Source organism: Danio rerio, chromosome 22, assembly GCF_052040795.2.
Source record: "Danio rerio strain M-AB ecotype USA chromosome 22, GRCz13ab, whole genome shotgun sequence".
In the NCBI taxonomy this organism is placed as follows: Eukaryota; Metazoa; Chordata; class Actinopteri; order Cypriniformes; family Danionidae; genus Danio; species Danio rerio.
Window position 1 is genome coordinate 18,854,783 of NC_141042.1, and position 17,049 is coordinate 18,871,831.

At 33.7% G+C, this 17,049-nt stretch overlaps 1 protein-coding gene across 15 annotated transcripts in view; it reads left to right on the plus strand.

Moving 5' to 3' along the window:
• gatad2ab (GATA zinc finger domain containing 2Ab) overlaps nt 1-17,049 on the plus strand; it is a 68,703-nt gene that overhangs the window by 32,498 nt on the left and 19,156 nt on the right. For all 15 annotated transcript variants that reach the window (XR_015521126.1, XR_015521127.1, XM_087302526.1 and 12 more), the window contains 1 exon segment: nt 4,695-4,953. Coding sequence is in view for 12 of the 15 variants with exons in the window: in XM_087302526.1 (XP_087158652.1) it covers nt 4,695-4,953 (259 nt within the window). In the remaining 3 variants the exon portion in view is untranslated.

Consider the following 17,049-nt stretch of genomic DNA (forward strand, 5'->3'; position numbering starts at 1 on the left):
CCTGGAAGTATCAGAAATTAGCTATGTTTTTACCCACTAACTTTTATGCAAATTTTGGATATAGGTGTAAAAAAAACAGTTGATGGAAACGCTAAGAAAAAAACGTATGCAGAGTAGGATAAACTGTTTATTTGATAAGAAAAGGTGTGCATAAACTACGATAGAAACACTTTTACCTGAAGAAATTCCACTATCTGCATTAAAGTCATGTAATTATTGTTATAAAATGTCATGTGATGATATTTGTGTGTGAATGGACAAACCAGCAGGCTGAACACATTGTAAAACATCTGAAATGATGATTTGGTCATTCTAAAATGCCGTTACAATTTTACTATTAGTGTTATTATATTGTTAATTACCTCCAGAGTTACCTCCAAGCGTCTGTGCTTCGCGTCTCAAGCCTTCAAGCGTCACCATTTGTTCATTTCCTGTTGGCATTTGTCTTCTAGGTGCAAGTAATGTATTAAATAAAGAAAAGATTCATACAGGTACTCTTACCGCAACAAATTCTGTTTTTATTGTTTATATGTGGTGCCAGTTAATCAGGAAGTGACAATTTTGTTCTCTTAGACTTGTTGTATGGAAATTAGCTTTATTCGGGCATCTCTTATGCGATATTCCAGTTTCGTGCATAAATTTATTTTTGCATTTTTGAATGGAAACATTTCTATTGTGGATTCCAGACCTGGAAAAGCCTTTTAATTAGATGTTTTCTTCTTCTTCTTAAAATAGCAACTATACACACCTCTGTATTTATGTAAATACATATATATATGTAAACAAATGCACTTCTGGATAGATGCTAACATTTCATTTCCTTGTACTCTCACATGTGTGCTACCACTAAAGTTGAATCTAATCTGATCTTTTACTCCAAAACATTTTACCAACAAGCCATGGGTATAAAATTCCTAAAAAATGCTTCCAATCCAAAGTCTTTCCAACCACTGACCTGATCAAACTTCTCAGTTCCCATATATACGCTTATTCAAATCAGAAGTGTTCCTGTTGTCAAGTCGTTCAGTTTATTGACTACCTTAGCAGTCGAGCCCACTGTGGTGGCTGTTATTTAGCGAGCAACAAAGAGCGGACACTTCCTCCTCATCTCTGAAAGACTTGTGTTTTGGAATGCATCGGCCCTTCCCCCCACCGGCGAAACTCCTGCGTCTGTGTGGCCGCGTTCACTGCCAGTCAGTCTCTCAAGGGGTTAAAAACCTGCTTCAGTCTCTCGCCGTCGTCCGCCAACCGGTTCAAACTGGTTTTCCGGGGAAATGCTTTATGTGTCCCATGGAATCTTGGGAAGGGTCATGTGGAGCCCCAGTGATGTCATGGCAGATGAGAGCAGGCCTGGGTTGTTGAGTCAGCTTTCTGATATCAGATGTGAGACAGGTAGGACGGCATGTTTCGTTTGGGCCTCATTTTGCCCAAATGATGGATGGGCTGCCTGTGGCTGATGGGGTTTGCTTGGGATGTGTTTTGAAGCCTAGTGGGAAATTTTTCTTCCTGTTTGCGAAATTACAAATATGACTACAAAAACGGCTGTTTTAGTAAACGTATTGTGCAAGTTAACTTGTTTAGTGGGTGCTGACTTAAAAAAAAAAAAAAAACTTAGTCTGGTCTAACAGGAGGGAATTACCTGCAATCACAGGAACACTCCAACTTTTTGGAGGGAAATTGGCTAAATTTATAACTCATTTATTTTTTCCTCATTTTACTAGGTCTGCATGGTATTGGAAAAACCTACCATTCCAATATTTGTTTTTCTGCAACATCTATATTGCGATATAAATGCAATTTCACCAGATGAATTGAATATCTCTCTTTGAAAGGAATTTATGACTTTATACTGAATTGGAGAATTCTTTAGGGGAGTGTATTTGCATAAAAAATAGTAAACACAATCTACAAGCATAGATAAATAGAAAGATACAAATGATTATTGTATTATTTTATTGTCCAAAGAGTCTTAAGGGTGATTTCACACGTGTGGATCCATTCTTTTGTTCCGAAACAGGGATTAGAATTGTTACATTTATAGCACTTTGTTCTTAGTGCAGTTTACTTTCACACGGCAAAGTTTCTAAATGGACCAAAAGTGCTAAAACAAGTTACGTGCGAGTTAACTCTCCTCACATTGGTCTCTCCTCACAGAGTTTTCAGAGTTTATTTTGCAAAGTCCCGTTCAGCTGTCATGCATCCTTATTTTAATTTATGACGTTGAGCAATAAGACATTATAAGCGAAAAGCTGTGCTTTTATTTTGAATGGTGACACCTACAGTCATAGTCACCAAATATAAATCAGAGGTAAGACTTTCTCATAAATAGAAGTTGGCTTATGCATTATAGGCTTTACATTATAGAGAGAAATAACAGATAGACCAAGACTGCTGTTAGGTCAATTTTCCTAACGCATAAACAGCTCTCATTAATGCTTTCCCTTTTGTATTTGATATAAAACACTCATTTACCTGTAGGACATCCCACCCTACTCATAATTCTCTCATCATTTAGCCAAGCCAATTACATATCCACCTCATTCAGGTGATCTCGAACCGATTGTTTTGGCACAGATCCGAGTGCGATTGCTGCATTCACATATGCCAAATGAACCGCGCTAACTGGGCAAACGAGACAGGTTCCGAAACAAAAGTCTAGGCGTGAAAGCACCTTATTAGTTTTCAGGTACAGTAATTGAATAGTCAAATGTAAAATAATCTTGCATAGTTTTTGTTTTATAAATCTGTGAAATTTATTGTTATTAACGTTACAAACAATATAGCTTTTTAGGCCAGAATGCTTTTAAAATCCTCAGTCAGTCACAGGCCTCAGAAACACCACATGCACATCATAAGTTATAATCCAGACTCAACATTGCGAATCCTGCGATGTGACTATTGCGAATGGTCACATTGCGATATCAGTGCTGAAACTATATATTGTGCAGCCCTAGGTTTAATTGTTTTTTTCGACATATTATGTATATATGTTTTTTTTTATCTATTCAGCTGAATTTAGCTTAGCATAGCAAAAATAATTGAATCTGATTAGACCGTTAGCATTTTGCTTTCAAATTTCAAAAGAAAGGTTTTTATAAATTTCCTATTTAATGCATGACCCTTCTGTGGTTGCATTGTGTACTAAGATCAATAAAAAATGAGAAGTCACTATTTTGTAGACTGATATGTCTAGGAAATATAATGACATTTTGGCGTAATAATCAAAGAACTTTGCTGCCGTACCATTGCTGCAGCAGGCACAATAAATCAAGTTTTTTTTCTTTATTATTATTATTATTTTAATCAATTTATTTTTGTTCTCTATAGTGCTTTTACAATGTAGATTGTGTCAAAGCAGCTTAACATAGAAGTTCTATTAAATTGAAACTGTGAGTCCAGTTTTCAGAGTTGAAGTTCAGTTTAGTTCAGTTTGGTTTAAATTTCTTTGCTGGAAGTCCAAACACTATAGAGCAAATCTATCAATCCACAGCTCCTCAAGTCCCAAACCAAGGAAGCCAGTGGAGACAGTGGCAAGAAACAAACTTTACCAATTGACGAAAGTGAAGGAAAAAACCTAGAGAGAAACCAGGCCCAGTTGGGCATGACCATTTATCCTCTGGCCAAACACGTGTGCAGAGCTGCAGTCTAGGGTTCAATGCTAAGCTAAGCTAAAAGTGCTCCCGACCCAGAGACCCCTGAAAAGGATTCAAAACTGTTTAAAGTTAACTGTTTAACTTAAGGTTACTTGAGAAACAAGCCTATTTCCAAAAAAAGTTCAGTGTTTCTTTAAGGAAAAATACCTGAAATTAGGTCATTTTTACAATAGACAATAAGGCTTCAAGAGTATTTTAGTGCGAATTCAAAGGTGGAGATGAAAACAAGTGCCCACATCCTCAAACAGGCTATCAAATGAGGGGAAAGAGTACAATGCAGACTACTTTAAATATGAGCTCAGCAAGATAAACATGCTTTGTGTTGTCTGTGTAGTGTTTTGTGCTTCTGAGAGGCATGTGACATTTAGGAGCTGAAGACACTTGAGTAATAGACAAGAAATTGTTTGAGAGAAGGTAATTGGAGCATGTCGCAACAATTTTTAGGAAGCATGTATACTTTTTTGGTGGCAGTATTTGTTTAACTTTTTTTGCTTTGTTTAACAGTTAACATAGAATTACACTCGTTTTCTTTACTTTGGTGCAATAGAGATCACAACAAAACGTTTTTATTTACCTTTACCAGTGATGTTTAGTAATAGTTAATGTTTTTATTCAGGAAATTAAAGGGTTTTTAAATTATTACTTTTTTTTCTTCATTTAGTGTAATATACTAAATACAAACAATTTTTTTCAGTAGTTGTCATAAAGTTTCTTGTTTATTTATCTGTCTTTTTTTTACCCTTTCGTTATAATTATGGCGCAATTAAAGGTGTAATTGGTATAGTTTATACAAACTAAAAAACAGAAATATATTTAAGTAGTTGTAATAGGATTGCTATTTAGGAATGTGTTGTTTTTGATTTTTTTTTGTGCAATAAACATGCACCACATCAAATTATTTTTTGAAAAAGTAAAAAATTTATTCGTGAAAGGACCAAATGTTGTTTAAAATAACCATCAGTTTGGTCAGACCACTTGTATGTCCAAACTATTTGTCACGGACACAAAATAGTAATCTAATCGAATCTATTTTTTGTGCAGGTGAGAAGATGTCAGAAGACGCGGGCCGTCAGACGCGCAGTCAGAAGCGTGCGCTGGAGAGAGATGTCCCTACTCCAGAAACGGATGTTAAGCGGGTCAAGCTGGAGAGAGGAGAACCTGGAGCTGTAGATGGACTCAAGACCAAAAGCGAACAGGCCAACAAGGTGGCGAACATCCTGCGGGCCGGAGAGGTGAAGGCCACCATCAAGGTGGAGGTGCAGACCAGCGACGAGCCCGTGGACATGAGCACATCCAAGAGGTTGGTCATGAAATAAGTCCAGCTGCTAACTAGGGTCGATCATTTTTTTTGTGTTTATAGATTTGTTTTTGAGCATTATTGCAATTGTGTTTACTATGCTTTTACGTTTTCTCAATAAATTATTATATAGTATGCCCAGTCAATATTATTGAGCTAATATAATTATTTACACTGTCTACACAACATAACCATCATAACTAAATTTTAGGGTCGTCATTAATAGTTTTTTCGGTGCACCATGATGCAGACGTGGACAATTCAGTATTGAATCAGGAATAGATCCTAACTGGTTACTATGTTAAAAAATAAATAAACATGAAGAAGAAAAAAGCTTGATATATTGTGCCTGTTGCAACCTTTGTAAGGCAGCCAATTTCTATGACTATTACACCGAAATGAGATTATAGTTCCTAGACATATTGGCCTTGAAAATAGCAAGTTTTAGATTTTTGTTGGTTTTAGTACACAATGTAACTACAAAAGGGTCAAGCTTTAAATAGGAAGATTATCAAAACTTTTCTTTTTTGAAATGTTAAAGCTAAATGCTAACGGTCTAATCTGATTCAATTATTTATGCTAAGCCAAGCTAAAAGTGCTCCCACTAGACCCAGAGTTCAGCAAATTGAATTTTTAAAAAATTGTGAAACTCAACTGTTTAACTCCAGCACTGTTGTAAAATGAGCCTATTTCCCCCCAAAAGTGTTCTCAAAAAAGCTGTGATCGCCTTGTCCGTTCATCCGTGTCACTCATCAGCAAATCACAGCCCTTTCTGTTGAGCGTGCGACCAATCATTGAGCGTGGTTGAGCAAGTTGTTAAATACTCCAAGTAATATTTACGAATGTTTATTTGCTTTAAGTGCTCATTTCTGTGCATGTACTTGAGTTTTGTTTAATGCATTCAAAAAGAGTTTTCTTTAAGCAGGTAAAATTAAAGGTACATTTCATATATCTGACTGCTTGTATTAAAGGACAAAACTGTATTAAAAATACATATTAAATGTATTTAAAATTTACATTTGAATCATGAATTCTTGTGCTGTGAAAAAGTATAAAATTTGTTTCTAGACAGCATCGTCAATGCACCGAGATATCATCACTGTGGTGGTGATGTTTCAACAGTCATCAGCATCTTAAATCCTTATTTTTATTTTTTTTTTAGAATGTTTTTTTCTTTTTGTGTAATTAGATTAAAAAAAAAAACTTTTATTTAAATGTATAAAATAAAAAGGACATTTATAAAAAGCTATTATTTTTGTTATATTATCTTTGTATCTAATTACAAAAAAAGTTAAAGCTTATAAAGGGGCATCTATGGATGGGACCGACTCAAATTATTTGTTTATTTCTTACTTATTCAGATATTGTAGAGCTTTTAATTATTTGGGCCAATTGCATTGTAAATTTCAACTAATTTCCATTTTTTCTATTTTTAATAAATTTCACTGCTTGGAGATGTGAAAAGCCTGTTTAGTCAACTAACTCATTTGTAATCAAACACTGACACTTTGTGTACATTATTTTTATGCTGATGTTAAACATGATTAACAAATGCTGTCATCTCACAAAAATAAGCAGTAATTGATTAATGTAATTAATTTGTGCAAGGATAAAATAAACTGAATGATACTGTGAAATAATGACTTAGCAGAAATCATAAAATGAATGATACTGTGGGCTCAGCACACATTGCCAATAGGTTGTGCTTTTATTTCAATCTGTTCAAAGCGAAAGTAAAAAATGAACCTGCTTTCAAAGGCAATTCTATTGCGGCTCTCTGATGCGTGCATCATCACACTACACTACCACTGTTATACACACAGAGCATATCAGAAAATGCAGAAATCCATAACTTGGTTTACTCTGTAGACTGATTTACTCGCGTACATCAAATGACCACAGTGTAATAGTGGCTTAAAAAAAATTCGCCAAGTTTTTTTTAACATAAATCATTCCATCAGATTAGACCATTTTTGTAGTGAGATGCTAATGGTCTAATCCCATTCAATGATTTATGCTAAGCTAAGCTAAAAGTGCTCGCATTAGACCCGGAGATGTGCTGTATGGATGTAAATATAGGAAAACTCAACTGTTTACCACTAGATGACCCTATTTCTAAAACAAAGTGTAGTGTTGCTTTTAAAATAGCGATTTATAGTATTGCCACAATATCAAAATGTAATTAATCATTCAGTCTATCTGCTGACACACAATCTGAAGTTAAGTAGTGTTGACCTGTGAACTAGAGAATTAGCTGGTTCACGGTGCTGCCGTTTTTGGCTTTTGTGTTGGTGTTGAGGGCTCCTAACCTCAGGCTGCTCCTCATGCAGAGCTGAATATAAAGCATCTGCTGAACGCAGTGTAAACAAGGTATCAAGTAGATGCAAACAAGGTGCTGCTTTTTGTCTTGCCGGTTTAACTTGAGGCCTAACATGTGATTTAAATAAGTTTAAACAACTTTTGTGCCATTTATTAATTTCGGTTAACACTAAACCCACTGTCATTTGAAAGTTAAGGGTTTTGCCAAATTAAAATTGTAAATGTTATAATTGTATAATTATTGGTATGTTTTAATTATTGGTATAATTATTGTATAATTATTGGTAAGTCACTGGTATTAGGGCTGCACGATATTGGAAAAACCTGATGTTGTGATTTTATTTTTCGGCTATATATATTGCCATATGAAAAGATGGTTTGAATAGCTCTATTTGGCGGCTGCTGATGAGTCTTACTCTAATTAAGTACAAAAATGGAATAATCACAATGCAAAAATGCTTTTCTTTCTTTGCTTTGTTTTGTTTCTAGTCCAAATATCTACTAATTCTTAGATCAAGTAAAAATACTGTTTTGTTTTTCACCTTCAGAGGAAATTAATGTTTTTTTTTTCCTTAAAACAAGCAAAATTATCTGCCAAAGTGAAAAGTAAAATAGTCTTGTTTTCACTTTACAATGCAGATATATGGATTTTTATAGGAATCTTTTTTTTGTTGCATAAATCATATAAATTCTGTATAAATAATTAAATTAAATTAAATAAATCTTTGTTACACCTCCAAACATCATAATTTTTTTGTGTTCAAATGTTCTAAACTCTCTTGAGTTTCTCAGTTACAGGTTTTAAACATGCAAACTCCACAAATCACATTTGTTCTTTGGCTCCTGGTAAACTATATTTCAGACTCCACATTGCATATCTTGCGATGTGACTATTGCAGATGCGCACATTGTGATATCGATGCTGAAACAATATATTGTGCAGCCCTAACTGGTATACAAATTTACGTCATTGTTCAGAAGCTACACCAACTGTGGCATTTTACAATTAATATTAACATAATTATACATGGACTCCACTAAAGCATTGATAATTAATGAAAAGTGCTTTTTTTTAATAAAACCTGTTTGAGTCATTGCTAAGCCCTCATAGAATCTGTGCCTGCATAAATTAGCAGTTTACTTAGCCCATTATTAAGTATTTATTTTATGTAAATGTGAATATATATATATATATATATATATATATATATATATATATATATATATATATATATATATATATGTTTATATATATATATATATATGTTTATATATGTGTATATATGTATTTTACTAATATTTGCAAAAGTTTCTCAAAAGTTACTTTGAGTAGATCAATTATTTGACTTATTTTGTTTAACAAAAATGTAGTTCAAATGGTCCACATTGCACACCTTAAAAGTTACATTTATTTGTTTTTTCCAATTAAATGTGTTAAATTTTAGTTACTGTACTCCAAAAAATCATTCCACATAAATCCACAGATCTTTTTTTATTTATTCAATTTATTTATGTTTATTTATTTATATTAAATTTTTATTTCTATTTATTAATATTCCATTTATTTGTATTTAATATATTTAATTTATTTATATATATATTTTTTTCTATTTATTTGTTTATTTATTTATATTCAATTTATTTATATTTATTTATTATTTATATTCAATTTATTTATATTTATTTATTATTTATATTCAATTTATTTATAAATATTAATATTTAATTTATATATATTTGTCCAATTTATTTTTATTTACCTATATTAATTTTATTTATATTTATTCATTTATATTTGTGTGTGTGTGTGTGTGTGTGTGTGTTCAATTTGTTTATATTTATTTATATTCAATTTGTTTATATTTATTTATATTCAATTTGTTTATATTTATTTATATTCAGTTTTTTATATTTATTTATATTCAGTTTGTTTATATTTATTTATATTCAATTTATTTATTTTATTTATATTCTATTTATTTATATTCTATTTATTTTATTTTATATTTATTAATATTCTATTTATTTATTTGTATTTGTATTTATATAAAATGATTTATAATTATTTTTATCTATATTTTTTACATTCAATGTATTTATTTTTAAATTATTTTATTTATTTATATTTATTTACTTATTTATATTTATTTATATTCAATTGATTTATATTTATTTGTGTTTATTTTTCTTTATATTTAATTTATATTTATTTATTCAGTTTATTTATTTATATTCTATTTATTTATATTTAATTTAATTATTATTTATATTATTATTTTTTTTTTTCTTTGCAAAAATAGCAAGAAATATCAGCAGATTCTGTGTGGCCTTGTTCATTTCAATGCACTTTAGGGTGGTTGCAAGTCCTTAAAATTTATATATAATAAAAAAAAACTAAAGGTTATAAAAAGTTGCTTGTTTGAATGTGATGCGTATTGCACCATAAACTGCTACACCAACTCTCATTGTCTGTGGATGTGATGATGATTGTAGAAAAGCACAAACCATGAGTGGAGATGAACCACAGTCGAGCCACAGTCATGATAAAGGACAAAGAAGGTGGCCTGATGCCATGCGGGATGGGGGAGGGGCGCAAAGTTGAGTTGAAAGATGTCACACTCTACAAACACGACCGTCGTGTGCTCAACTCTTCCCAGAGACCACACATTAGAGTATGTGCTCGCTCAGCACGTCAGTCTTCCCTCGGGTGGCACGCTGCCCCGATTCTTCAAAAAAAAAACTGCAGCAGGCCAAAGTGTTTTCTGTCGCACCTGAACCCAGCCTGACTTTGCAAAACGAGGCCTATGTCACAAACTGGTTTGAGCCGGCTGGTTTCCACTGGCAGGAACAGTTAAAGAAAAAGGGAGGGTGTGAGTCATGTGACCACAGGGAAATTCTTGCATCATGTGATCTCGTCGGTGCTGCTTGATACACAGGAAGTGATCTAATATAAAAGTCAATTCTGGTGAAGTTGTGCACGTCATCAGATAAACTTCCACGAAGAAGCTGTGTTTAGATGCCCAGTGATTCCGGTAAACTTGTGTTTTGATTGATGGGTTTAATTGGTCGGCTTGCTTTCAAGAGCCATCCCAGAAAACTGGATGTTGTTCCTTCCTGCCCATTTACTCAAACAGGCCACACTTTCAGAGCTTTTGCTTGACCCTTCCTCATGTCAAAAGACAAGGCCTACTTGTTAAAAAATGAGTGATTGCGCAGATTTTTTTGTGCTATTACTACATAGAGAAGCGATTTTAGGTTTAGCAGATAATAAAATGGATGAAAAAAATCAGCTGCTTGAAGGAACTTCAGTCGAATGTTTTGGAGAACAGAGCAGATGCTGTAAAACGGAGTATGCGACCACCTTGAAACAATTTAACAACACCTTAGCAAAGCATTAACAAGCATTTTGGACACCGTATTAGTGAACAAACATGACTGCAGCATTCTCTGCAATGTTTTGCTGTTAATATTATCCAAATTAAAGGGATAGTTCACCCAAATATGAAAATCTACTCTCACTTAAGTGGTTCCAAGCTTCTGTTAATTTTAGAAGAAATCTGTAATTATTGACATCCAGAGTAGGAAGAACAAATACTGTGGTTATTACAGTTTTCCAACAAGAAAGTCAGTCAAACAGGTGAAGGGAAGTGAAGGGAGAGTAAATGATGACAGAATTGTCATTTTTGGGCGAACTATCGCTTTAACCATAGCAGGACATAATGTTGAGAATTTTTTTGGTCTAAAGTCCAGATGGATTTAGAGATTTGGGAATAAACCCTTCGGAACAGGGGGTTTTAATCCTGCTTCTGGAGAGTCACATTTATTCTAGTCATCATCAGGTGTTAGAGATGCGTAAGGTGTGTTGATTTTGTGTGGTTTTGATTCCACAGTTTTATGGTGTTTCCACATCTGTAGACTCTTTGGTTTGTTTTGACCACAGTTACAATTAGGCATGGGCCGGTATAAGATTCTGACGGTATGATAACCTTGGATAAAAATATCACGGTTTTACGATATTGTGATTACTGGTCTAAAGAATATTATTTATAAATGTCTGGGTAAGAAACAAAAACTTTTTCCCCCTTTGAACACAATATATTTTATTTAGAAAAACATTTTAACTATTTTGGAGCAGTAAACGTATCAGGCTAAGTAATTCAACTGAATCATTGACTTCCTGTCTTCGTTTGTTTAAAAAACACAGATTTTTTTTTTTACCCTTCACTGTAAATGGCATCTTTTTGGACATATTTTTTTTTTTCCTGCTGGAGATACTGTTGTCGTAAAAAAAAAATGTAAATAAAAAAAGCACAGTATACCTTGAAAACGGTCATCGTCCCATGCCTAATTACAATATTGTATACATTTGTTATACAATATTATATACAATTATATAAATGTATTATATACAGTACCGTGTTTCCTCTAGAATTTTTTCCAGCTGTGGTGGCAGGCCTTTTACACAGATCTACCAACTACCTATGGCGTTAGTTCAATGACAAATGTCATGAATGTAGTATTACAAGTCGAGATCGGATTTATGTAATACAAGCATGCAAATTTCTTTTCTTGCGCGCCAATTTTCATTGCTCGAGCACAAAACATGCCCTCAAATATAGCTACGCTGCTCAAGTGCAGATTTTCTTGTACGCTTTAAAGTAAACGCTGCTGAAGTGCGATTTACTGCGTTTATGTAACAAGTAGGGCTGTGATGATGAGTAAAATTTCCCCACCGGTTAATCGACTTGTGACTACACCTATAATACCGGTATCACCGTAGGGGTGAGATTTCCTCTTTTCCTCTTTTTTTTCTCTGTTCAAATAGCTTATAAATGCGTGCATATAGTACTTTCACTTTCAGTTTTGCGGGAATTGCAAATTCTGCGTCAATTGTTTGAATGGACAACAGGGAAACTGCAAAAAAAATAAAATAAAAATCACTGTTATTAAACACTGAACTTTTATTAACGAAATGAAAAAAAACAACTACTAAGCTACAGGCTGAAAAAACTGGAAGTTGGAACCCAACAAATAACAACCATAGATTGTTTATTACGTAGCCTATGTTGGAATGTTTTAAAGCAAATAAGAAAATAAAATAGAAAGATAAATAATTATATTGCACAAAGTTTAAATAAGATTAAACGAATGAACAAGAAACAAATATAAAAAAAAACCTTCCAAAATGACATTAGGCTACAAAAATGAATAAGAAATGAACAAAAGCACTGTAAATTGGCATTTATTAACAGTGCAGTCTACCTACATGTTCTTTGCCAGGAAACCTGGCCAATATGTTGACCATCTCTGGTTTAAGATGGGGTCTTGTGGGGCTCACCATGTTCCCCATCGTGCTAAACACTGTCTCAGATGCGCAGCTTGTTGCGCACACGCAGAGTTGCTTATTGGTTAAATTTGCCAACAGAGGAAGCATGTTTGGTTGTCTTTTGTTGTCCTACCTGACTTTAGTGTCTTATTTTATTAATTAGCCTAATGTATAATATTAAAAGCTTAGTCCTTATGAACAATCTGTTTATAAAATACATTATTAACGAATCTATAGGCTACTAAAGAATAAACCTAATATAAAACATGATCATTGCATAACGATCACAACTAAACAAGCTAGCAACCATTTTATATATAAACTATAAATGAAAAAGTGAAAGAAATGTTGAGTAGTGGAACATTATGTAAAAATCTAAAGACTACAGGCTAAATAAAAGCTTCTTGTCAGAGCTGAATATCACTGCTGTCACCGCACATATGTCAGTTTACAGCTTCTGTAAAGATTAGACAGCCTATACAGATCAAACAATTTCAATAAATAACATGTAAATGTATTAATATTTCAGTAAGTATTGTTAATGAATATTCATAACGACATGATCTTGCTTTTGGTTATATCGATACCGGCTTTAAGCTCTCTCTCTCTCTCTCTCACCAGCGGCAGATGCACTGCAAGGGCGCTATACGCTACACAGCATACACTGGTTTTATTTGTTTTGATGTTTGCGTGTTGTTCCTTTTTTAAAATACCTTTTATTCTTAAAATCTCTCAAATTAATATTGTCTATCGTGTAACATAATCTCCTTCAGAGATATCAGAGTTCAATGACGTGGTGCACATTATGACCATTGACCAACAGCGCTCTGTAAGTTTGAACACTACATAGACTGTAGGTCTACAGCTCTGGGGCCTCATGTACGAAGACTTGCGTGGAAATCATACTCAAACATTGCGTACGCACAAAGCTGTAAATTTGCGTACGCAGAAAAAAATTCAGATTTATGAAACACTGCGTACGCCGAATCTCACGCATATTCTTTTGTACATCCGAATGAACGTGAAACTGAGCGCAACATGCACGAGCACAAAACTTCTCCCTGCCTCCTCCCCCGTATGAATATGAAAAAAGCAATGGCAAAAACAAGCAAAAAGAGAAACTTTGAACAGAATGTGAATTGGAGGTGCTGCTTTCGGAGGTAGACCGGAGAAAATCGGTGTTATTTGCAAGTTTGTTCTCCGGAATTAACAACAAAAGAAAAAAATCGAGTGGGAGAGTTTAGCTGATGCGGTTAACACAGTTGGGTCTGAACATCGCACTGAGTAAATTAAAAAAGAAATAGTGTGGTTTATAGGTGTAAAATGTTGCAGCTCTCTTAAAAGTCTCAGTGGTGCAGCTCGTAAGACGTACGTCAATATGTTTTGACATGTTCGAGCATGAACTCGGTTCGAATCCAGCGTCTGATGAACTCTTTCTTCTTTTTCCCCCCGCTACATATCAGATTTTGCCAACTATTTATCACGAGAAAGACAAGTAGGAATCATTAATAAGTTTGTGCATCATATTTTATTTGCACATTTATTGAATGGAAATGTTTCTGATTCACGAATGCGAATTCATCTTCAGATAGTGTCTTTATAGTAATGTGCGTGCAGTAGATAGCTCAGATTACATTGGGAAAACAGGCGACCGCTGCAAATTCTGCTTTAATGTTTAGCTGGTCAACTGTATGGTATGGAAACCTTATATACCTGCTAGATGAACCCGTCTCATACAGCTGCCATTGCAAGGCTCAGACACTTTGTAGAGAGGAATTTAACACAACTGCCTCTAGGAGTCGCCAATGGAAATAAAACAGACACGCACAAAAAATGTGCGTACGCCAGCCAGAAAGCTGCCGTGAAGCTGCGCACATTCCCACATTCAGTTCATCTTTAGTAAATCCAAACGTGAGTGATTCTGAGGGTGAAACCTGGTGTACGCAAATTTTTTGTGTGTATGCAGCGTTGATACATGAGGCCCCTGGTGTATTATGAATTGCATGTTTTAAATAACAGTGAGACATGCTACATTTAGTTTTGTTGTAAAATATACATTATAACCCAGTACACAGTAAAATAATATTTTTTGAATGGCTTGCCTATTTTCAGCGTATAACCGTTAAGCTTAAATAGGCTAAGCATGTTTTTATTAATATTTAAACACATTAATACAAATTAGCCACCCTTTTTTTTCTCATTTTCGTATATTGTTTATCAAACAAAAAATGCAATGAATTGTTCATTTTGGTTTTAATTTTATTAGAGTTAATATAATTATTAGGCGACACAACTTCTACATAACATTGGCTCTGGTTGCGTTTTTACAGATATCCTACAGATAGACTTTTTCGCTCAAAGACTTTTATGCCTGTTAATTTCAGTGCTGTACTGTGACAGCTTTCGCAGAGGCTTCAGTTATTCTACTTGTCATCTGGTACCAGCCTCAATTTTGTGACTTGACATGTATGGCATCTATAAGTATCGAAGTGTGGATGAAAGCGAGAGCGATTAAATTAGACCTCAGATTCGATGTAAGGCCGCACGTCACAGTTACTTAACTGCAATTTCTTAATATTGGCTAATCTAAATTAACTTTTCATTCGACTGAACGCCGAAATATTGCCAGACAGATGAAGCAACTTTCGTTTTTTGAAGAGCGGCTTCAGTGATAAAATACGCAAACACACACACACACACAGGATACATTCTTGCCGGCCTATTCATTATTGATTTTTTAAACATTAAACGCATAATAATCAAGTGCAAAAAAGAACCGCTGAACTTCCGAAAAAGTGATTACAGTGGTTGCTTCGTTTCTTTGCAGTTGGCTTATTAATGGCGCGGCATTTCTAAATCACTTGTTTTTTAAAAATTAAGATATTTATTATTAAACATTGTAAAATGATGGTCGTGCGATTTTTAAAATGAGAGTATGGGTTGCAAACAGGCGCTTTTGGATTGCGTTTTGACACTAAATCGTCCACCATTCTCTTTCTGTAAATTCGACTTCTCTTGTTTTTCTCACGTGATAAATGAAATATGATGCATTGTAGCTTATTATAGTGCATGCTCTTGTCTTAAGTAAATTATTTAGAATTATATATTCCATTTAATTCAAAATAAATATTTAATAAAAAAAAGAATACTTAAACAAATGTGGGGACAGTGTCATGGTGGAAAAGTGATGTCACCGGTGTTGTATCTCAAAACCTGTAACACCTTCAACACTGTCTATCGTGGCAAGCCTAGTAACAAGTATGTCTCCCACCATTTATTAGATTTGCTAGGAATATTTATGAATGTCTCCAAATAAACCTTCAGAGCAGCATTAATTCGTCCTGAAGTAATGTGAAACTGCTATAAACTCCAGCAAGACAAAGTCATTGTATGCAGAGCTCTAGACCTTTATCTATAAAGTATAATTATGAAAACTGTATTAGTCTTAACTGAAATCTATGTCGTTTTTGCTGCCCTCCCACATCACGAAGCCCTGTCAGTCAGTCAGCATGTCACCTTAAAGGTTTAAACAAATAACGCACAGCACTACTACTCTTTGCGCTGTTATAATTTACTTACCTTTTAATACGTTTTGGTGCGATTATTACCCGCTATCAAAAGAAAACAACAACTGAATGTTTTGAATGAGAAACCCTAATGTATCCGTGGCGGGATGAATTTTGGTTTGGCACCCCGTCATGGAAGAATGAATGTAGCGGTAACCATGCAGTATTAGATGATTTATATACTAGGCAATGTTTATAAATGGACCAAAGTTGTTCACATTAAACTAAACTCTCATTTCATTGGTCTTAGCACAAGAGTTTTGTTTCTATCCATATCAGTAGTGAATAGATTGCAGCTTTATGTGTCTATTGTAGTTGTTGCTGTGTTATTTTGAGCGAGGATTAAGACTAGCGCTCGAAATTACATTTTCTACTTAGCACTGGTGTTCCCAACATCAAAATGTAGGTTGCACCTAGGGCTGTGTGATAAAATTGGTATAGATATTTATTGACCGCACACCATTGTCAATATCAATAAAAAAAAGTTTGATTAATATTGTCAAAATATCAATATTTTTGTTTTTGACTATTAAAATTATTTGCCTTAGTAATGTTGGTAAATTTTAATAAAGTGATTAAATAAAAAAGAAATTCCTAAATGGATTGATATCATGATACATTTTTTTTAGCAATATCACAGCCCTAGTTGCACCCATCAAAGGTTAAAGAGCACCACTACTGCAAATGGGTTATTAATTAATTTATTGAGTTTGAAAACAAAACCAGTCAGGACTAGCTGATAAAACAGAAACTTTAATCTAATTAATGCCGAATTAAAAATATATATATTGTCCAACAAACAAACAAATAAATAAACTGTCTCAATAAATAGAATGGTCCCAACGTATTCTCTGATTTACATTTTTAATTTCTGTAGCTTCTGAGAAT